This window comes from Acinonyx jubatus, chromosome F2 (assembly GCF_027475565.1).
Source record: "Acinonyx jubatus isolate Ajub_Pintada_27869175 chromosome F2, VMU_Ajub_asm_v1.0, whole genome shotgun sequence".
Taxonomy (NCBI): Eukaryota; Metazoa; Chordata; class Mammalia; order Carnivora; family Felidae; genus Acinonyx; species Acinonyx jubatus.
The window spans coordinates 22,485,991-22,508,644 of NC_069394.1; the positions used below are offsets into that span (position 1 = coordinate 22,485,991).

Below are 22,654 nucleotides of genomic sequence, written 5' to 3' on the forward strand. Positions count from 1 at the left end.
TTATATGTGAACTGAATGAATTTTAAATCTGGAAACCTGTTCCCTGTAGCTAATAAGTTGTTGTGTAACAACTCATTTCCAAAAAGGCTTGTTTTTAATATTTGTGGCATCATTAAATAGATTTTCTTTTACCCCCTCCTCTCTATATCGTCTAGTCCAATATCAGATGGAAATGATGCGCAGCCTTCGCCATGTCAACATCGATCATCTCCACGTGGGCTGGTATCAGTCCACATACTATGGCTCGTTCGTCACCCGAGCACTCCTGGATTCTCAGTTCAGTTACCAGCATGCCATTGAGGAATCTGTCGTTCTCATTTACGGTTAGTAGGAGTTTCCTTTATTATTCTTTTCTTCCCTTAATGTTATTACTACTATTTTTGCTTTCTGTCTTTTTGCCTCTAAGAGCAGCCTGGCAGGCCTTCTCAAGTAAATACCAACCCTGTTTCTGCAGCAGCCTCAGCAGCAGCTAAGTCTAGACAGGGTTTCCTTCTCTCTGTTTATTTTTCTTGCTATCAGAGCCCTGATGTGTACATTTTGGAATGCTGGAGTAGCTGCTTCATTTTTATTCCTCCGTCTCCCCTCCCTCATTTGAAGGGGCTGGTGGAACTCGACCAGATGTCTAACAAACCCCAATTGCTAGAGTGTCTGGCTCTGTACGTGACTGACCAATCCTAACACAGTGTGCCAAGTTTTTTTTTATACCTCTGACAGCAGCGTACAAAACCTGGACTGTTTCTTAGCACAAAGATTTTTTTCTTTTCGGCCTATTTAATGGTGTTTCCTCAAGCTCTCCAGACCAGATGTTCTGTGCTGTATCAGAACTGTAGGCAATTTAACAGCTTTATAGCCTTCCCCCTCCCCAAACACTCACAGTTTGCCATATCTGGCAGACTTGCATATAGTTTCCAGCTGAGAAGTAAATGTAACGTCCTGAGTATCTGTCAGAAAAAATACTAATGAATACGATCAATCTTATGAGCTGCCCCAAAATTGTTTCAGTATGTTAACAATTGGATTACAGTAAAGAACAAGTTGTTAAAGTGTACTTATATTGGCTGGAAACATTGCATCATCAGACCTTGATGAATTTTCCACTTGTTTCAATCTATTTTGGTTTTCATTTTATCACCTATTGCTAAAAGTTTCACTGTGTTAAGTTTCAGACAACATGAATGTTAACACAGGTTTTAGGCGAATATTGGCGTGCCGGAGCCGTTATCATGCAGCAAGTGCTAAGCTCCCTTACTCAGGGAGTATTTAAGCAGCTAGTTTTTGACAAAATTAGTTTCTCTGAAACTAAAAAGACACTTTTGTGATAGCACTTTTTTGTTGTTTTGTTTTTAGAATCTGTTTTACTAAACTTGGGCAGTGATTCTTAGGATGGATACATTTCGTTTGCAGGGTTATTCATTTAAATTAGTCGACCAAACTGCACAAGTGCATGCAGTGTATTTTCATATTTAATATTCATTAGTATTTTTCTTGTCATAGGGGATGAATGTAAGGTATAGAACACATGAGATGTTTACTTTTCATCAAGAATACTTGTTCAAGCTGAGGAATAGATATGAGAATCGCTTCGTTTTGAATCCTTTATTTTTACTTCAGGGAGGAAGTTCCTCTCCCAGTTACAAGTAGGACGATAGGGTTCCTACATTTTCACTTAACTATTTGCTGGTTCCAATCTGCTTCATGATGCGTTCTGATCATTTATTTTGATATTCATTTTGCAAAGATTGTATGATAAGTGACAATGTGCCTAGAACCAGTGTCATTCAAGCACTGGTAGTAACAAAATTTCTAGTAAATTTCTTTCTCTTTTCCTTATTTGAGATCCCATAAAAACTGCCCAAGGGTCCCTCTCGCTGAAAGCATACCGACTGACTCCTAAACTGATGGAAGTTTGTAAAGAGAAGGATTTTTCTCCTGAAGCGTAAGTGTTTGGGGGCCTGTGAGGCATATGGTAAAGCATTGGCTGTTTTTTCTTTTAAGGTTTTAGTTTGCCACATTTATTGAATCCGTGGTGGTGGTGGCGTGGTAATGCTTCTGCCGTGTGGACGGTAGACGTCTTTTGCATGGCCGAGTGCCACTTGATCTCTCCCTTTCCATGTTTAAACTGTTCTGTATGGAATGTCTCGTCTGTTCTCACTATGGGTGAATTCATTTGGAGTGGGAATTAATTAGCTACTGGATTTGAGGAAATAAATGATTAATAAAGGGAGGTTAGATGAGTGACCGGCGGCTGTCAGAGTATGAGCTCTGTGTCAGGAGGACTGTGAGATGTAGGTCTTACTTTGTGAACTCCTGTTTTGTGGGGCTGGGGGTGGGGGGTGGGGAAGATACAGACAGCTTAAGGTATCCATAAGGAATGTGGGTTTTTGGAAATTTTATGGTTGATGGTATGAACAGAATTAATTAGTACAGCTGTTTTATGATCTTACATAATGGCATTGGAATATTTACATTAAAATTTAAAAAAATTCAGAATTCTTTCATTTCCTGTTAATTATGGGAATTTTGATTTCTTATTAAAGTTAGTAGCTTTAACTTCATTTAGCACAGGTAGTTTTTTTTTTTTTTGCTGGTTTCCTAATAGCTTCTAAATAAATTAAGGCAAAAAATGTTAAAAGCTAACTCATGAATAATTCCTGGGAGTGGTGGTTATAACTAAATTATGAGAAATGGCATTTTTGCTGTGTTCTGAACCATTGTATATAGGATATCCTGTGAGTGTTCTGCTAGTGGTGAATTTAGTTGTTCAGTAGGCTTTTAAAATGAACTTTCCAGCAACTCGAGTGTTTCCCTTTTCTAGGGAAATGTTTTAGATATAGATTATATAGCTTTACTTCCCATGGCATTTACATTTTAGTATCAATGAAATTTTGAAGATACTTGATTACGGAGAAAAAATAGTTTATTTTGCCATGAATCTTGTTTTCTGAGCTTTATAACTCAAACTTGGATCGTTTTCAGTGTTATTCAAATCATTCGACTTATGCTGGACTCTGTGAAACTCGTTTCTCTCCTTTTTTAAAAGAGTGCTAATGAAACAGAGATCCTGGAGAGGGCCTGTAATTAGGGAAAATGTATGAAATAGTCAATTTAACACTTACTTCTGACCACCAGATTAAAGTATTTTTAACATGCTTCACAGATTGAAAAAGGGAAATATCACCTTTGAGCACATGTTTGAAGAAGTGCCGATTGTAATTAAAAATTCACATCTGATCAATGTCCTAATGTGGGAGCTTGAGAAGAAGTCAGCTGTAGCAGATAAACATGAATTGCTCAGTCTTGCTAGCAGGTAAGTGGCCCTGTCTCATGAAAAGTCCCTTTTTATCACTTTCTGCAGAAGATTCTTTCAACTCAGAATTAATCCATGAATCAAGAAAAAAATTAAGACATAACAACATGTAGTATTTATCCAGCCCTGCTAAGATCCCAGGAAAAAGGCCAAACTGATCAAATGAAAGTGTTTGAATACTAATAGTTCCTATTATAAGAATGCTTTGATGCCTTTGCTGTATCATTTTTCCTTTGATATGGTAAATGCCCATGGGAGAGGAGTTTGTTTGTCTGTTTGTTTCTTCTGGGGCTTAGCTTTATTTATTGTACACTGTCCTTAGAGGCTTATGGTATTATGTCTGGATATTTAATAATACTCAGGAGGAAAACAAAAATGCTTATTTGTTTTACTGGTGGCACTTGCCCTTGTTCAGATACAGACTGTATTAGTAGTGAATTTCCAGTGTGGATTTTCAACTAAAATTAGAATTTTCCAAACATGACCCTGGCTTTTGCTGTCCTAGACAGTGGTGACATCATCTCCTCCATTGTGACTCCTTTAGCTATCTAGTTGCTAGGTATTTATTGTGTTGGTAAAGTACTCACTGAGGTGTTCCAAACACATTATTTCCTTCATGGAATTAATGTTTCTTTTCCTATCATTCATTGCTCTTAACAGAAATATAAGCGGAATCATCTATGTAGCTCCTCTTAAATGCCCTTTAAGCTTGATGCTGGTGATTGTTTTGTGGTGGGAGGGTGCTAGCAGCAGACCTGCAGAAATTAAATAGGCCGAGTAGGTGCTCAATCAGTATGTATTTGTTGAATGACCACGAAGTGTGTTTTCTTAAGCACACAGTTTGGAACCGAAGCTCAGTTATTTGTCGTATTTCTATAACCCCCGGTAGAAGCTTGCGCAAAAGAACATACAGACCTTGTACTTCTTTGTTATAAGACGAGTGGGATAAACCCGGGAGGACCAGAGAGCCCAGTATGCTCCATGCCCTGGAATGGATAGGACTGTGGTTGAACGGCCACTTCTGTTGGATGAATCCATCATAGAGGCCACTAGAAAGCCTGTACAGAGGAAGGAGATGGAAACTGCGTGGTAAACGGAGTGTACAACCAGCTTACAAGGCTAATTTGGCACTAAAGAGTTACTGTGGACTGCAAACATATATTCATAATAGTCCTTTAATTTGTCTCTCTTAGAAGGTCACACTTTTCTTTATTACTTTTACAAACACATTCAGCACACCTGTATTTAAAGCATTGCGCCAAGAACATTCTTTAGCATGCAAGGTTACAATTTGATACATTAAGTATATATGTAGTTACACAATAATTTTAAATTTATTATGTGAAAGCGTTTGCTCATATAATTTATGCCTTCACCCTTCCTCAAGCTTATTGAGCATACAAAACAAATATAGCCCTTTTGTGCTTTAACATTACCAGTGAGTTGGTCTGTAATGCCTGTTTATCCAGAACAGCATTTATAATAGCCAAGAAAATGCTCCCAGTTTGCCATAGCAACTAAGTTCTAGACAAATATTTTATTATAGTTTTATCTTCTGTATTTTATGTGAAATAGAAAGAGAGGTCCTTTTCTTTAAATGTGAAATTATTTAAAAGGTAAATTTATGTTCCTGTTGGAAGGGAAAAAAATGAAGCAACCCTGAGCAGTACCTGTACTAATGGACGGTTATATTCACCCAAACTGATAATACTGTTTTAACAGACTGAACTATAACCTTTGTACATCTCAAATTTTAATTTCTTTTTTTTTTTTTTTTTAATGTCTTTATTTTTGAGACAGAGAGAGACAGAGCATGAGCAGGGGAGGGGCAGACAGAGAAGGAGACTCAGAATCCAAAGCAGGCTCCAGGCTCCTAGCTATTAGCACAGAGCCTGATGCGGGGCTCGAAATCATGAACCACGAGATCATGGCCTGAGCTGAAGTCGGACGCTTAACCGACTGAGCCACCCAGGCGCCCCTCAGATTTTAATTTCTAACATTAATAGCATGCTGATGATAATTAGGTCAGTTGCCATGAAATTTTTTCTAAGAAACCACATCAGAAATCATGCTCTAGCAGCTCCTCAAACATTTTGCGTGGTCTTGCTTTTCACAACCCATATGTGGATACCACTTCTTTGGTTTACCTGATAATTGGTTCTAGGCTGTGAATAAAGCATACTGCATTTCCTTTCATTTAAAACAATTCTAATTTTTAATTTTAATTTTATTGGATGGAAGTTCTGGTAATGGCTGCCTCATAACAGCCTTCATTAATTTTTAAAAATGTGTTACACAAGCCTTCAGCTTTTCACACTTGAAAAAGTAATTATGTTATTTCCTCTTTAAAAAAGTAAACGAAGGTGGGCATTATACATTAAGGATAAAGATAAATTGATACTACAGCCAGAGCAGACTACAGCATATATCTCTGCATGTGTTGGTTCACATCTGTTTAAGTGAGCTGTTTTCAGTTCTTTGTTTACCTTGACAATAAAAGAAAAGGCTATATTATTGAATTTCCTAATAATACCTCCCTGGTTCAGTATTCTAGTTGAACTGGTACTGAAGAAATCCCTGTACAGTTGCTCTTGGTAATGGACCTGATTTCCTGTGAATGTTATCTGTGAAATAGTTAGATATTATTTTAATTCCTTTTGCCCTTCAAACCTGTTGTGCAGACTTTTGAGTATTTCTTATTGGATATATTTCTGAAGAACATTGTAGTAATATAAATGATATGAAATGTTTAGAGGCCACAGATCTGTGCTTGTGTTCTTTCACGAATTACATATACTTAACAATACGTAACATTAGTGCTTTATATTAAAGACCTGTTGGGGTAGAGAGGGCGAGTCTATTCCAGTAGAATTGCTCGAATCAGTGTAGTCATTCTTCAAGATTTAAGGTGTGGGAACAAATAATAGATCTCTCTTCATATGGCAATAACTCTCCCTTATGGTTTTCTCCAGTGTCATTACCCTTCCCGCCATCACCCAGTTAATAGGGTTTGTGGTGATCTTTCTCTTCTCTGAATTCCTTTTGCACTTAGCGTATAAATGACTTTCTTTTTAAAACAACTATTTGCATAGTTGATTGTAGCATTTCTTGTATTTGTTCTAGCTCTTTGGGCCTCAGTTCTTTCATTGGGGAATATGGAAGGGTCAGTGCCCTCTTCCTGAGGGCTGTCCCATCCCTGTCCCTCCTGCCTTCTGGGGATCTGACTCCATTCTTCAGTTGCTCTGTGTGTTGTTTTCTGTTATTTATTTATTTATTGACTTGTTTTTCCCATTAAAAAAAAAATTGACAATGTTCAAGTCCTCAGAAAAATGGAAAGAGTTAAATCTGATGAACACACATAAACTTTTCACCTGGATTTACCAGTGGTATATCCTCCCACATTTGCACCTGCTCTCTTTTTATCTATGTACATAAATGCATGGCTTGTTGTTTGTTTTTTGTTTTCCCGAACCATTTGAAAGAATTGCTGGCAGGGCACCTGGGTGGCTCAGTCAGCTGAGCATTGGACTTTGGCTCAGGCCATGATCTCACAGCTTGTGGGTTTGAGCCCCACATCAGACTCTGTGCTCACAGCTCAGAGCCTGGAGTCTGCTTCAGATTCTGTGTCTCCCTCTCTCTCTCTGCCCCTCCCCTGCTCACACTCTGTCTCTCTCAAAAAAAATAAACATTAAAAAAATTTTTTTAAAGAATTGCTGGCATGACTTTTAACCTCTAAATATTTGAACATACATCTCCTAAAAAGGACATTTAAACTTGTTTAAGTCTCCATCATCTTTTTTTTTTAAATTAAAAAAAAAAATTTTTTTTTTTTCTTTAACATTTATTCATTTTTGAAAGACAGAGAGTGTGAGCGGGGCAGGGACAGACAGAGACGGAGACGCAGGATCTGAAGCAGGCTCCAGTCTCTGAGCTGTCAGCACAGAGCCCGACTCCGGGCTGGAACCCACAAACTGTGAGATCGTGACCTGAGCTGAAGTTGGACGCTTAACTGACTGAGCCACCCAGGCGCCCCTAGGTCTCCATTATCTTAAGAAACAAAATTACAAAAAGAATGCTTTTTGACGTCATACCACTATTATCCATTTCCTTTCACCTGTTGCTTCATACTCACTTGTTTTTATAGTCCTACTTAGTGTTCCATCTGTTCTTTGTTGTCAGAGCTGTCACTGAAGTCACAGAGGACTTCATCACTGTATTACTGGAGATTGTGGACACTTAAGTATTTTGTATGTTGATGTCCCCTTCTTCCTGAAATACTTTCTTTGGAGCCTCTGAAACTACAACTGTTCTAGGTTACTTCTCATTCTCCACAGTGAGCCCTCTTTGCTCATCCCTAAATTTCAGTGTTCTTCAGGGTCTGTCTTCCCCTTTGTGCACTCCTGGGGTGATTTCATTTTATTTCTGCGTCTTTTGCTACCTTAGGCCAGGGCCTCATTATTTCTATTCCTGATTACTTTCGCAGTCTCTTAACTTCCTGCAAAACTTCCTATTCCTCTTTCATTGTAGTAATCTTGCTAAATGCAAATTGTACTCTCGTATTACTCCTTTGCTTAACTTTCTGGCTGGTTCCCCATTGGCCTTAGAATAGAATCCAAACGTACAGTCCTTGCTTCCAAGACTGTGCTGTGACCCTTGTCTGCCTCTTAGTTTCACTGCTCTCTTTTCCCAATCTTGCCCTCAGTGCAGTTCTTCAAAGGCATCATGCTTTTCATGCCAGAGTGTCTGAACATGTTGCCTGTGCCCAGTATCTTCAATGTCCCTTCCTGCCTTCCTTGTCTCCAACTCCTCTTCAAAAATTCAAAATTCAATTGTCACATTATCTGGAAAGTCTCATCTCCTCCTACCAGACTATCTTGTATGCTTCTGTTACATCCCTGTGTTGTGTTTATCTGTTTACATTCCTGTCTTCTCACTAGGATGGGTGGAGAGCAACAATGTCTTTTACAGTTCAATACATAGCATCTGACAGGGTGACTGGCAAAATATGTGTACTCAATAGTGTGTATTGAAAGAGTACATTTAGATGACAGAGTATTGTTAAATTTTAATCTTGACTGTATTTGGAACACAGTGTGACTGTATAATCAGTGGATGTGGACTAAGTACTCGGAGGAAAAAATGAATTAATTACTCACCTTGACCATTGGCCTAGACATTTAATTAGAGGTGACTTAGAATCAAGCTGTTAAGTAATTAGAAGAAAACAGAAACAAATACTTATCTTGTTTCCAAAGAATAAGAAATATTTTAAAATTAAAAATGATTCATGAAATTAAAATGGGCTAAGATAAATATGAAATAAAATTTAATTTGATAAAAACACTTTTGCAAAAAAGCGAAACATTTGAATGTTTTGAAAAAGCGTCATTAGGTCAACTGGGCTAAGGTTATGTAGGTAGTTCCAGACCTGGGATTAGAAGGTAAATTTATTTACACACACACACACACACACACACACACACACACACACACACACCCCAGTTCTGTGTTCTTTCATTTAGGAAAGAGCCAAAACTTGGTAAAAAGAATTCAATATATCATGGCTTTTGCTATATTCGCCATGTTGTGCAAACATTTACTACTAATTCCAAATCATTTTCATCACCCCAAATAGTATCCATTAAGCAGTCATGTCACCCCTCCTTTTCCCATGCTCTGGCAGCCACTCATTATTTTCTGTCTCTATGGATTTCTTTATTCTGTACATTTCATGTAAATGGAACCATATAGCGAGAGGCCTTTTGTATCTAGGTTCTTTTACATGATATAGTGTTTTTAAGGTTTATGCATGTATCTGGACTTCATTCATTTTATGGCTCAATAGTATTCCATTGTATGGACATACCACAACTTATCCATTCATGTTTTGATAGACATTTGGTTTTTTTCCCACCTTTTGGCTTTTATGAATAATACAACTATTAACATACGTGCACAGTCTTCTGTGTGAGCTTATGTTTTTAGTTCTCTTGAATAAATATACCTATGAGTGGAATTGCTGGGGCATATGGTAACTTTTAACTCTTTGAGGAACCACCAAACTGTTTCCCATAGCAGCTGTACCACTTTACCTTTCCACCACAGTCTATGGGTGTTCCAGTTTCTCTACATCTTTGTCAACACACCACAATAGACTCTTTAACTAATCTCCTGGTTTGTACCCTCCAGTCTGTTCTCTGCATAGCAGCCAGAGTGGTCATTTTAAGATTTAAGGCAAAATACATCACAAACATGAACAACCCAAGGGCATCATTTAATTGGTGTTGAGGGGTCTCATTCACTTTAACGGTCATTAGTGTTTTGTGGTGCAGCTGATCACTTCCCGTGTGGGCTTGTCTGACCTCTGTGTTCCAGCCACGGCTGAGACCTCCTCTTTTTGTTGGCCTCGTTCTTGTGCATCACAGGCATTCAGCACTGATGCTGTCTTCTCCAGGAAGACTTTTGTTTGGCTGATTCCTTCTGATCGTTTGCTTTCAGCCTGTCATCTCCTCAAAGGGATAGTGCAACCATACTATCCAAAGTGTCTCTACCTTCCCTTCCCCGCTTCCCCACACCTAATCATTTGTAGGCTCAGTGAAGATAGAGACCGTGAATGTCTCATTCATCATTGTCTCTATTTGCTAACACTGAAGTCGGAACATAATAGATGCTTAGTAAATACTTGTTTGAAATGAATGAGTGAATACTATTTGTTAACTAGTTATTTTTAGAGTATGTGTATGCAGTAGTAGGCTTTACCATGGTAGGAGTTAGTTGCAGGCAGAAATCAATGAATATGGTGGTCATTTTACAAATCATGAGCATCATTTTCTAAGATGATTTTGGTAAATTAGCTGCAGTAGAAATTTCTGGAGAGGAAAAGAAGTGTGAATGACTGTACTACACATTCTAGGGAGAGCAAGGGGAAAGGAGCCCTCTTTCTTTCCTCATGTAGCTTTACAGAATAAATGCTGTTCTTTTAGAACCTGCTGGATAGAGAAATCATGTACCAGAAGTCTTAGTGTGTTTGCATGGTTCTTCCTTTCCATGCGTCCTGATTTAAATGCTCTGGAACACAGTTGGGAAGGGGGTGGTGCTAAGGGAAAAGGTGCAGGAGTGCTGAGCTTAGGTTAAACTTGGTTGTTCAGGAAATAAACATTATAGATATCCTGCTAGATATGTTTAACAGCTTCTACTCTGATATATGTATGCTCTGACAGTAAGAAACTGAGCTATTTCAGGTGCTCTGGTGGTTACAGTGTGAGTTCAATATGAAAAGTTTAATAACAAGCTGATTCACATTCTTTCCTGGACCCTTGTTATGTGTATGTGTGCTCTCATTCTTTTAGCAAATAGCAGCGCAGTTTAATATCTCAGAAGTGTTTAGAGCAGTGGCAGAGCTATAACTTTAAAGTATGACATGCCAGTATATTTACTTTACATTTCAGCAATCATTTGGGGAAGAATCTACAGTTGCTGATGGACAGAGTGGATGAAATGAGCCAAGATATAGTTAAATATAACACATACATGAGGAACACGAGTAAACAGCAGCAGCAGAAACATCAGGTTGGTGTTATGGAAAAATTCAACAGACATGGAATTCATTCCTAAGTATGGTGCTTTAAGAGTTATATTCAAAACTGTCGAAATTATATTTGATAACGCATTGACTATTAGCTGGTAACTATATCATATTTAAAAGGGTTATTCTTTATATAGTATGTTCCTCACATATTATTTCTAAGTTGTACTTTAAAATACCTGTCTTAAATAATGCTGGTGTATTAAGCTCAGATTGTGATGACAGTGTTATGCAAATAAGAGATACATTTATTGAGAAAATCAGAGGCAGAAGAGATTCTGGAGTGTCACAGCTCATTTCTTTACTAACTATAATTGGTTTGGTAGTGGCTCATTGCAGCATAGTTAGCAATCTTCAGTTCATTTGAAAAACTGAGCAATTGTGATTAAGAGCAAGCAATTTTGATAGGAAATAATAGACCAACCGCCGTGAAATAGATAGTATAATACAGATAAAAACCCTAGAACTACCTGAATATTCTCACATGCACATACACACTGCTATGGCCATTTAGCCTTTTCTTTATTACTGTTGCTTGAAGGCCACATGATTCTCACAGTTCCTGGAATATTGTTTTTAGGACTGTATTGTTCTGAGGAGTTCTTATAGCACTTGATTCATAGATAAGTTGATTCCAGAATGTTCATCTGTGAAAGTGTTTGTATGTGACTACTGTGTTTTCATTAAAATGCACTTGAAACTAGGTGTTGTTAACTGTGTAATTCTCAGCACAAGTATAACTAAGGGGTTCTGAGAATATTACACTCAAACTTTTTTTTAATATCAGTTGTTCATATATAGTGAAATTTAAGTACTTTGTTTCTATTGTACTTAGAATTTTAAAAACACATACAAATCTATAAAGTATATACCTTTTAAAAGAAAAGATGATGGGTAGTAAAAATGGCGATGGTGAAACACTTATAAAGGGTAGCAGGGGACGACGACAGCAGAAAAGACCTAGCATGATTCTGTCCTCCTGCTGCTGCTTCCTGTAGGTGAAGGTTGCAGCCTGGAGTATCAAATTGTGAGACCGTTGATTCTGGAAACCAGTCTTACAGATATTTTTTACAATTCTAATATGTCTTAAAACTTTGCACTTGATGCTTATTTGTACCACCACCACCATTCATAACCCTTTTTAGATTTGTCTGACTTCTCTCAAATCCCCTAAGGAGTATAGAAATCTTTGCAAAGGAAGGTACTCCCCCTTTTTAAGAATCCAACGACCTAAACTTTTTACTGGCCCACCTTGGTTTCTCATTACCTGACATTTTAAGGGCTACGTGTGGGATATTTTCCCTCTGCTGTTGTAAGCAACCCACAAGTGTTACCTCTTGATTATAATTTGCTCTGTGAGTTTGTAGTTAAGCCATACCTTTAGATGTATCTTCACCTTCTCTTCAGAGAATCACAGGAATCTTCGTTTGGAAAGTTTCTGAAGCGTCATCTAAGCCAATATTCATTCTTAGCTATAGGGCTAAAAGCACAGCTGATCAGTAGAAGTGCTTACTACTGTAATAATAGTTACAGTATGTTACAGTATTAACATCATCAGCATTATTGTTGTTTTGGTCAGTAGGGGTAAAGTTGAAAAAATTCCCCAATGTGATAGTTGATTCCTTTACTTACTACAGTTAAGATAAATGTTACTTGTAACGCCGTCATTTACCCTATTGTCATAAATGGTAAAATCACTCCCCTTCACTCACCAATTATGAACTTCTTTATCTTTTAAGCCCCCAGTTTCCAACATAACCAGTTTGCTTTTTGCATATCATTATAGACTCTCAGAGCGACACTTGAGTTTCCAACAAAGGCATTTTCTTTATTGCCATATTCATTAGCTTCTTAGAAGCAGGAGTTACCATGGGTTACCATTTTTAAAACTGAAGTTTGAATTCAGAGCAATGGAGTTTTGCTGATCGCGTAATTGACAATGGGTCTCTTTTTCTCCTCAGGTAGGGACAAATAACCAAATAATTTCTCCTCTGAATTTTAGTATCAGCAGCGTCGCCAGCAGGAGAACATGCAGCGCCAGAGTCGAGGGGAGCCCCCACTGCCTGAGGAGGATCTGTCCAAGCTCTTCAAGCCACCCCAGCCGCCAGCCAGGATGGATTCTCTGCTCATTGCAGGTACTGTCAGCTGGTGCAAAACATGGCTACTCTTCTCTCTTCCTTAGGAAGCAGGAGACAAGATCTATAAACAGAAAAATACATCATAAAAGCTAGTGTATTTAAAATGGTTGAATGATGAATTTGAATCTAGCACATATACTCTCTGAAACTTATGAACATGTCAGTCTTTGTTATTTCTAAGTTTCTTTCTGCACTTCACTCCTTGTTTAAGCATTTTTTGAGATGGCATTATAAACTTTCTAAAGTGGAAAGGTTTTATTTGAGTCATCTTTCATAGAAACCAAGAAAAAAATGTTTACCTTCTCATAATGCAGAAGATCATTTAACTCGAGCTGCTTACTTTTCATGTTCCAGTCCAGCACTGAGCCCATGTCTGTTTGTGGGTGTTTGAATTGAAAAGGATTTCCCTTAACTTTGACTGCTGTTGTAGCAACATGAATGCAATTCTGGATGTACTTTGTGTGGATGTACTTACCATTTAACACTGCCTTTCAGTGGTTGGTGGAGTCTTGTGTCCTTTGCTAGGACTTGATTGTGCTCTTATTTAGCCATGATAACCTGATTTCTGTGTAAATGCTGTTAAATACTGTTTGATTCGATCAGCTAGTTGCCTGTGAGAGATGTATTTGAGTAAAAATCCTACTCAAAAGATGATCTTCCACAATTTATTAATTCTATTGGTACATTTTCAGTGTGGGGGGAAATTCCAAATTCCTTAAGATTTTCTAGAATACATATAAGTTAAATTTGGGAAACTGGGACACGTTTTCCTTACTTAAGGTCCAATTCAAGCAGAGTTGTATTTATTATATTTTCAAAACACATTGCACAAATGTTGCATTAGATTAGATCATTAATTCTAAGACTTAAAGAGCAGTGATGTATTTCTTTCTTCACATGGGCTCTCTGCTTCTGCTCTATCTTGGGTTAGAAGAGGAAGAAACCCTTAGTATTTCCAGAGCACAGACTGAAAACTACTGTACTTGTTCATATCTGGGTCAGGTAGGTCCATTTAGTTTGCAGTTCTGTGATTTGGTATCTGGATCTCTTTTGTGCCTGGCTAAGGAGAGCCAGTGCTGTTTTCTCACTTGTCTTAGTACAACGTGCGTCTGATCAACATCGTCAGTACCTTTTGATTGATAGCTAATATGTACTTAACTGCTGTTTTTCTTCATTCTCCGTGCAACCAGGAGTGGAAGATAGCCTATTTTCAAAAGAACTTACATTCTTCATTATAAGGATGTGGACAAATGGAATTGATTCTTATAAACTCTTGATTCAGAACAAAACAAAACAAAACTCTGATGATTCTGCATTCTGATTTTCTTGCTTGACTAGTGTTTTAGGTCATTATAATTTATTGGAACATTGTGACTCTCTTTCTCACTTTCCCAAATGCACAGGCCAGATTAACACTTACTGCCAGAACATCAAGGAGTTCACTGCCCAAAATTTAGGCAAACTCTTCATGGCCCAGGCTCTTCAGGAATACAACAACTGAGAAAAGGAAGTTTCCAGAAAAGGAGTTAACGTGGACTCTTGAGATCACATTGGGGCACTTCTTGGGAAGAAATACACTTGCATATTGAAGTCTTTCCAGCTAATAATAAAATAATAAAACAACCTTGACTGTCTGCTCATTTGATTTTAGACATATCTAGCCTTTTGTTTTTGTTTTGCTTATGCTGTTTGTCTCCAAAAGATAAAACAGATTTGATCAGAAGCTTCATCAGGCTCAGACCTGCAGGCTCCGTCACCTTTTCTACTACCTCTGAGGTGCCACATTTCAACATAGAGTCCGGTACTGCTTGTCCCAACTCCTGACCCAGAGGCCCTGGCACACTGTGAATTCTTGTGCTTCATTCTACCAAATTGGTGCCCCTGGAAGGCCAGGCCTTGTGTGCTTGCCCAGGCAGCCCTCATCCCCAAGCCTCAAACTGCTGGGCGTGCTTCTTATTGGTCTGTCGTTTCGTTTCCACAGGTGATGGTCTGCCAGTACCATTAATGCCAGGTCATTAATTGGCCACTAGAATTAAGGAAAAAAAAATCACCAAAGGAACCGTATTTTGTATGAAAAAGAAATTCATTCTGTGTATTTATTTTTTGTTTAGGACTTCATGTTTATCTTTCCATACCATGAAGTATAATTCTGCTGACATGGTGTTTTATAAGTGGGGAAAGAAGAGTTGGAAGAACAGTACTCCATGGGGGGAGGGGAGCTTTTAATCTCAGATTTGAAAGATAATCAGAAATCCTGCTGTGTGTAACACCAAAATCCGTGAGGGGTACAACTGGTGGAAGTGTGCCTGTGAGACTCTATTTAGTGATTTTCATCTTGAAGACATGGCGCATAGGAAGATGATCAGAGAGAACGGGTTAGGGATAAGGAGAGTAGAGAAGTTTTTTTTTTTTTCCCTGGCAGCATTGTTCTGGAGGTACTGCTGAGGCTCTGGGAGCAGGCAGCTGGATGGAAACCTGACCTTTTTCCCTCTGGGGTGTACTTAAACAAGTTGCTTAACCTCCATGTGCTTCACTTTCCTCATCCAAACAAGATGTGAAAAGGGGACAGGCATATTGCCCTGTGGGCGGGTGTGAATATTGAAGAAATTTACCAAAGATTCGGGTGAAGTGCACAGAATGTTCAGTGGTTGGTACGTAGTGGAGGCTCAGTATGGACTGTGATGACGGATGTACTCTCAAGTTCTCTGTTTGGGATGTTGGGTGGTTAGCAGGCCCGTGCTTTTAAAAAGCTGTGGCCCTTGAACATTCTAGAATTCAGGTACTTGCTCACATGAATTAATTTTTCTAGGATAAATTCCTAGAAGTGGACCTGCTGGTCAAAGATTATGTACAATTCTAAGGCTTTTTAACTGTATTGCCAACAAATTACCTTCAAGCAGTTTGCACTCCTACCCATGCTGCTGCCTGATTGGAGTCAACCTGTACTTGAGTGTGGTCATGTTAGATAGAGGAGAGGTATTGATAAACAAAACTGGTCCTGGTCTCTGTCCTTGTGGATTGTATACTCCTTTGGTTTATTTCCTTGCATTCGAGTTGCCTAGATTTGGAATTCTATTGTGAGTTAAACAAAGCACCCTTGAAGTATCAAAGAGCAAACTAAAAGGAAAGTCCTTTCAAACATAAACTTGATTACATGGTGTAAGATTAATGTAACAGGATTCAATTATATTCTTTAGAGGTGTGGTTATTTCTTACATTCCATATGATTATTTCGATACACATAACTGAGAGTAACACATAACTCAGAGTAACACACTTAATGGAAGATTTCAGTAGTTTTCGGGTTAGGAATTACTGTAGTGGGAAAAACTGTTTAGGGAAACATGTCAATGGAAATTAAATCTGCACAGTATGTAGTGTTAAGGAAGAGCTTCTGTTCGGCATTTGATTTGAGTGCTATGTTCTGACATTTTTCAGGAACAAATACGTATGGTTCATCTTCTATAAATATTTGCAGTTTCTTCACGTTGAAATGAGAAAAGCTCATAAACTGAGTACCGGGTCTAATAAATCATTCACTTACCCAAGAACAAAAAGACAGAAAAAGCTAGCATGTTAATCTAATGGAAAATTAAATGTGACAAATCAAAAAAGTAAAATATACCTGAATTTGACCCCATAATCATTGATGATGCTTTGTAAGGTTCAAGTAGATGTAGGACTATTTTTAATTGAAAATACCTGAGAGAATGAGTCTTTAGCCTACCCCAGATACCTTGTTTTTTAAAATACCGAGGTAAACGAAAATAACCTTTTCCTCCATTTTTGGAAGCTTGGAAATTCGCATGTGGTTATCTAATGTTAATTTAATTATTTTTTTTAATTTCAAATTTTAATGTTTTCTAAAATGTTTCTATGTTGTTCACACTGTGTTTTTGTAACACAGTCTTTGGAAAACCTAATTGAAATCTTCACTTTCAAACCATACTGGCATTGAATGCTGGAGTGGATGTTGGCGTGTTGTGAGAGAATTATTTGAATTTTAAACTCCATTTTATAGCAAACATTTTCTCATTCATATTAGATGTATACCATTTATTAATTTTTTCCCTTAATCTCATTGGGCGTCTTTTTCTATGATCTATCATAGAAATGGGGCAAGGGTGTTTAAAGAGAAAATACTAAACTGGGGTCAAGCCAGATGGTTGTAGGGCTTATTTTAGCAAATGACTCAAGCGCCCATCTGTAGAAAACATGATCAAGTCGTCAGTGCCTTGGACGGTGCTTTGGTCCTTCTCAACAGAGGATTCCTTCTGTTGTGACAGTGGTTAGTAGATAAGTAGGGGAAGAATGAAGATCCTGAGCCTCTTAAATTAATGTTTACAAAGATGAGAGAAAAGCAGTGGGTGGTTTCTGCATCCCATAGTCTAAGACTGCGCAGTGGGAAAGTTAGAAGTGGCTTACTGTGTGGTGACTTCCAAATTAGAATCTGAACCTCTTTGCATGGATTGGAACAGGGATATTCCAGATTCTTGAGACAGGGAGGGAGAGACTGGGGAGCCAGAGCTACCAGGAAATTACAGTTTGCTGGAGCAGACAGCTGTGGCCTGATACCCGTTGACTTGAGCTTTCTTTTTACGTAGAAAAAAAAAAAAAAGCCTGGTTGGCCTTACAGTAGAATACATACATAATGGCTATACCAAAAGTTCAGTAGTGATTTTAGGGATAAAAATCCTGCAAGCAGAAATGGTTTCCAAGAGCCACCGCTACCAGTTTGGGGAGTTTGGGCCAATCCATAGGGGTTTGAGCTGTCCTAGACAATTCTTTGATTACCTGTATTCTTATTCTCAGAGGCTGTTAAGCCCTCGCATCTGCTATCACATGATCAGTTTATTAGCGTCACAATTTGATTCAGTACGACTGATAATATCATTTGGATTTTCTTACAACTGTGGGTTAGGCAACCCATTTTCAATTCTTTGATTGAATTGATGGCAAGCAGTCTACTAAAGATAGGATGTAGCCTCAGAGTCTTACTAATTTAAGTATCTCCTGGAACATTCGTGAATTGAGGGGATAGTAGATAGGGTACTGAATCCATCCTTACAGTAGGGCTTGCTGGAAGCCCTTTTCAGTAGGTTGCAGATACATACTTAGTTTTCTTTCTAAGTGTATCTTCTCCTTCAGGGAAAAAAAAAAAAAAAAACTATAAGAAAATTCTCATCCACTGGTGTTATACTATAAAAAAAGGTAAAAATGATGTTCTCTTCTTTTAATCCCCAAATTACTGTTTCTACATTTGGACAAAAGTGAAGGACTCTAGCACTTGTTCATCAGACTCGTAACAATACAGGGTGGCCTGTTTCTCCCTATTTAAAGTTTAGTTGATTGCAGTAGGAAAATATTGCTTCTGGCATTTGTGTCAACCGCAAGACATAAACTCAGGTGTCACTTCTGTTTCCTTCAGTAATATTTTTTTTCATTGACCCCTTTCCAGGGCACAGCCATTTCTGGCACCTTCCATCTTCCTTTGTGAACATGGAGGCAAAGGATTTGTTTAACTTTTCAGCAGTGTTTACCGCTTCTGACGGTAAATGGTCCTTGCCTTTTCTTCTTGGACTGTAGTCTCTGTTGCCAATGTTTTACTTTGTATGTATTGGAAACAGCTCTTATTTTGTCAGATCCCCCGAGTAATCTTTCCCCACCTTTGTTTATCTTGTCATTTGGCTTTCACTTGCTTAACTCATTCCTAGATTCAATCTGCCTGTGATTTGTTAGTTTTGATTCTTGCCCTTCTCCAGTTTGAGGTTTTTAAATTGCATTTTATTTTTTAAAATAGTCACAAAGATTTTAATTTTTCCTTGATCTGATCATGTATCTCTGAATGTTATAATCCTCCAATCAGGCAGGCAAGTGTCCCTGTAACCTCATCTCCTACATCACAATGGTGAGGGTCTATTTTTCTCTTTGATGCGTGCAGCTCCCATTATTGGTAATGAAAGGTCTTCATGTGCATTAAGGGGAAACTAGACCTCTAATGAGATACAGAGAGGAATTGCAGCTGATGATTTCCACTTCTAGCCCACTGTACTATAACAGAAATGCACTCTCAGGAGGCAATGGGCCAAAGAAATACAAAATGCATGTGCTGCCTACGTAGAATATCTAGTCTGGTCTTAATGGACGGGTGGTATTGTTTTGGTGTTTAGTCCATATTTGCCGAGGGGGACCTTTATTATGGAGGCAAAAGACTCAGATACTTGAAGAAAGTGAATAGACTAATTACAGTGCATTTGAAATAGCTTTTAAGGATGATCTCTTACATTAATATATTATTTTACAGTCCACAAAGTACTTGTATATTTTCTCATTTAGCATGGGAAAGGAGGACGCATTATGAAGCCAATGTGCTTGGTACTGAGAATCGGAAAATACTAAGGGACTGAGAAACATAATATAATTCCTGCCTGAAGATGATAAAACCAAACCGAAAAGGTGACTGATTAAAGCAGACCAGCTCCTAGGTGGCAAGTGCTTGGCACAACTTGCCTTCTCAACACAGCTCAAGGAAAGTAGTTCTCATTTCAACATGGGTTCCCCTCTGTGGTGAACCACTCCCCTCCCTCCCCTCACCACTTTCAGGGAACTGTTTCACCCTCTACTGTGGTAATTCACCACACCCCCTAAATTTATAGGCTCCCAGTGTCCATGTTTGTAATTGAACCCTTTCTGATTATGTACAAGACAATGAGAATCAGGGGTTCCAGTGTCCATTCAGGCTCATTTCTCGAGTAGAGCATATCTAACCTCTTGTAACCATTTGTGTTATAAGGCTGAGTAGCAGAGCAGAGTGTAGGGGAAGAAGCCGAGAGGAGCAAAAATGAAAGCATGCTTCCATGTCCATAACACTTGGGTTTTCTGTTTGCAATCCCTTTCTGTCCCTGTTTGCATTCCTGCCCTTGGGTCTCAAAAAGCATATTTGAATCTTCTTACTAACACTGCCTTTTTGTTTCTTCAGCACCTTAGAGTTGGTTTCTGTTGCTTTCAACCTCAAAAATACCTAACCCAAGTCATGTATATGCCAAGGCTTGTTTGCTATTAGGCCTAACCGATTTGAGAAGACACAACCTTAAGAGGTAACAGGAGAATAAAAGTAACTTGGCAAATACATTAATAGAATTTTAGAGCAGGAGGGCACCTAGCCTGATGTCACGGCCACCACAAACCTCCCATCCAGAGATGTGGAAACAGGCTCCAAGAGCTTTCAGTATTGTTTCCAAAATAGCCTAGATTGTTGACTCCTTTTTAGTGTTATTCTGTGTGTCAGTATTTTTTCTTTCTTGATTTGATACTTGTATGTGTTGCAAAACGATCACCACAGTAAGTCTAGTTAACAGAATCTTTTTCTTGTGATGAAGACTTTGAAGATCCACTCTTCAGCATCTTTGGAATATGCAATATAGTCTGAACGATAGCCACCCCGCTGCACATTACATCCCCATGACTAATAACTGGAAGTTTATAACTTTAGGATTTCTTATACCCATTTTTGCTCACCCTGCAACCCCCCGTCAGCATTTCTTAAGGAGCTCAAATGCCGCCCAGTGTACACTGAATCTTTCTGGTAGGGAGATGCTCTCTGATGGCACCATGGAGTTGAGGTGTGTTTTCTACAACATTTGGAGCACAAAGGTTGCACATTCTCAAGAATGAACAAGGAGTTAAGGGCTAATTAAAAACCTCTTGGATATCTGGGTCATCTTGACTGTTCCATCTGGGAAGTGGATGGAAGAGGTGAGTTTTTGCTTCTTTGCTGGAGATTGGTGGTGTCAGCAGGTGGTGGGGTATTCTAAACTTGGTCCGAGATGAAAACATTTCAGGCAAGTGAAACTAAGCTAGATTCTTTTGACAGTAAAGTTACTTCTTTAGAGATGCAGATGTCAGTTTTATTAAAGTACAAAGCAGCATTGCAAAAAAAAAAAAAATAGTTGAGGGTGTATGTGTGTATGTGTTTTTAACAGCTACTCTTAACAGAACACTTTGGAAAAGTATAACTCACCTTTGCCTCTGCCTTCTAAACTTGAGATAGAATGCTGTGTAGAGTCCATTCCCTCCCGCTCCCAAACTTAGAGAAGGAGGGAAGCAAGAGCAATTTGTTAGGAACAAAGACATTTGCATCTGTGATGTTCACGTCATCCTGTTCATGCTTCTGTGAATTCACAAATGTACAGAAATTCAGAAATCATCTCTGGTAGGGGAGGAAGAAAGGAAAGGTGTTGATTTTGTTTTTTGACGAAGCCCTGATGTGGCAAATCTCAGATGACAATCTCTCATCTTGTTTCAACGGACTGTGGCAACTGTGGGGCGCTCTTCTGAAAGTGATTAGAGCTTGGCCATGCAAATCCTCCAAAGATTCTGAATAAATTCAGTGTTAGCAGTAAATCATTGCTCCCGATTTAAAGTGCACTTGGACAAAAAGATGATTTTCTCCTGATGTTTTCTAGTACTAGATGCTTGCCTCTCATTACCTTTCAGAAGAAAAGTCAACCAACCTACCAGCCAACCAGTAAGAGTGGCATTTTTCCTTAAAGAGAACTGAGTGCCACTTACCCTGTTGGTTTAGCACTTTTGAGTCTCTGTGTCGAACTCGCAACTGGGTTTTAGCTCTGCAAATGGAGAATTGTTGTGGGATGAAAGTAGAATCATAAACTTAACACTTTCGAAAGGGTGTTCATTCAGCAGATAAATGTGCCAAATACTGTGTTCAATACTGGGAATGAAGTGCACTAAGCCCTGACCCTCAAGGGTCTTAACCCAAGGGCAGTGGTTCTCTAAGTGTGGCCCCTGGGGTAGAATCACCCTGAGCTTGTTGGAAATGCAGATTCTCTGGCCTCGACCCAGACACACCGAATTAGGAGCTTCTTGGTTGGTGCCTCACAACCTGCGCTTTAACAGCCACCCTGGGTGATTCGGGTGCTTGCTGGTTTGTTCTGGAATAGTGGTTCCTGGATCTGGCTCTGTGTCATTAATGCCTGGAGAGTTTTTGAAAAGTTAGATCGTGAAATAAGGCCCGGGAATCTTTTGTTTTTCTGTTTTTGTTTTTTAAGTTGCCAGAGATGATTTTGGGAAGACATCGCAATCAAGTGACCACTTTTATTAGAAATTAGGAGTAATAGGTCGTGGAGAAGGAAAGGAATTCCAACAGAGCCAAAAGAACCCAGGCTTGCCGAGGAGGAAGCAAAGGCTGGATGGAGCCACAGGTCCAGGGGCTTGTGTGCCATGCCGGGGCGGTGGGGGGTGAGAGGGAGTCTCTGGCTCCCAGCAGTGCAGACCAGGTGTGCAGGGAGCCTGATACAATAGCGGGGCTTTGTTTACCCAACTGTGATTGCAGCAGCCACCTGCAAGCCGCGGTGTCATGTGCTACAACAGAAAGGACAGCAAGAGTGAGCCACTTCACGGCGTTGCACCGAACAAATCCTTAGTGACATGAAATCTGTGTTGAATCTCGGCAGCAGGATGGAGAGGAATTGTGACAATCTGCCTCCTACCTTCACCCTCAGCTTCCCCTAACTAGGGTCAAGGAGCCAGATTTTTTAAAAAGGAAAAAAAAAAAGGTTCAAATATGTATTGTTACTATTTCTTCTTTAGCAAAAATGTAATTGT

At 38.9% G+C, this 22,654-nt stretch overlaps 1 protein-coding gene across 1 annotated transcript in view; it reads left to right on the plus strand.

Annotated features, from left to right (window-relative positions):
• The window catches only part of EIF3H (eukaryotic translation initiation factor 3 subunit H), a 98,184-nt gene extending 83,530 nt beyond the window's left edge, over positions 1 to 14,654 (plus strand). The window contains exons 3-8 of the mRNA XM_015072862.3: positions 156 to 323; positions 1,837 to 1,936; positions 3,158 to 3,307; positions 10,756 to 10,876; positions 12,895 to 13,027; positions 14,434 to 14,654. Of these exons, the coding sequence (XP_014928348.1) occupies positions 156 to 323; positions 1,837 to 1,936; positions 3,158 to 3,307; positions 10,756 to 10,876; positions 12,895 to 13,027; positions 14,434 to 14,531 (770 nt within the window). The 3' untranslated portion in view covers positions 14,532 to 14,654. The remainder of the gene's footprint in view (positions 1 to 155; positions 324 to 1,836; positions 1,937 to 3,157; positions 3,308 to 10,755; positions 10,877 to 12,894; positions 13,028 to 14,433) is intronic.
• The last annotated feature ends 8,000 nt before the right edge of the window (positions 14,655 to 22,654 follow it).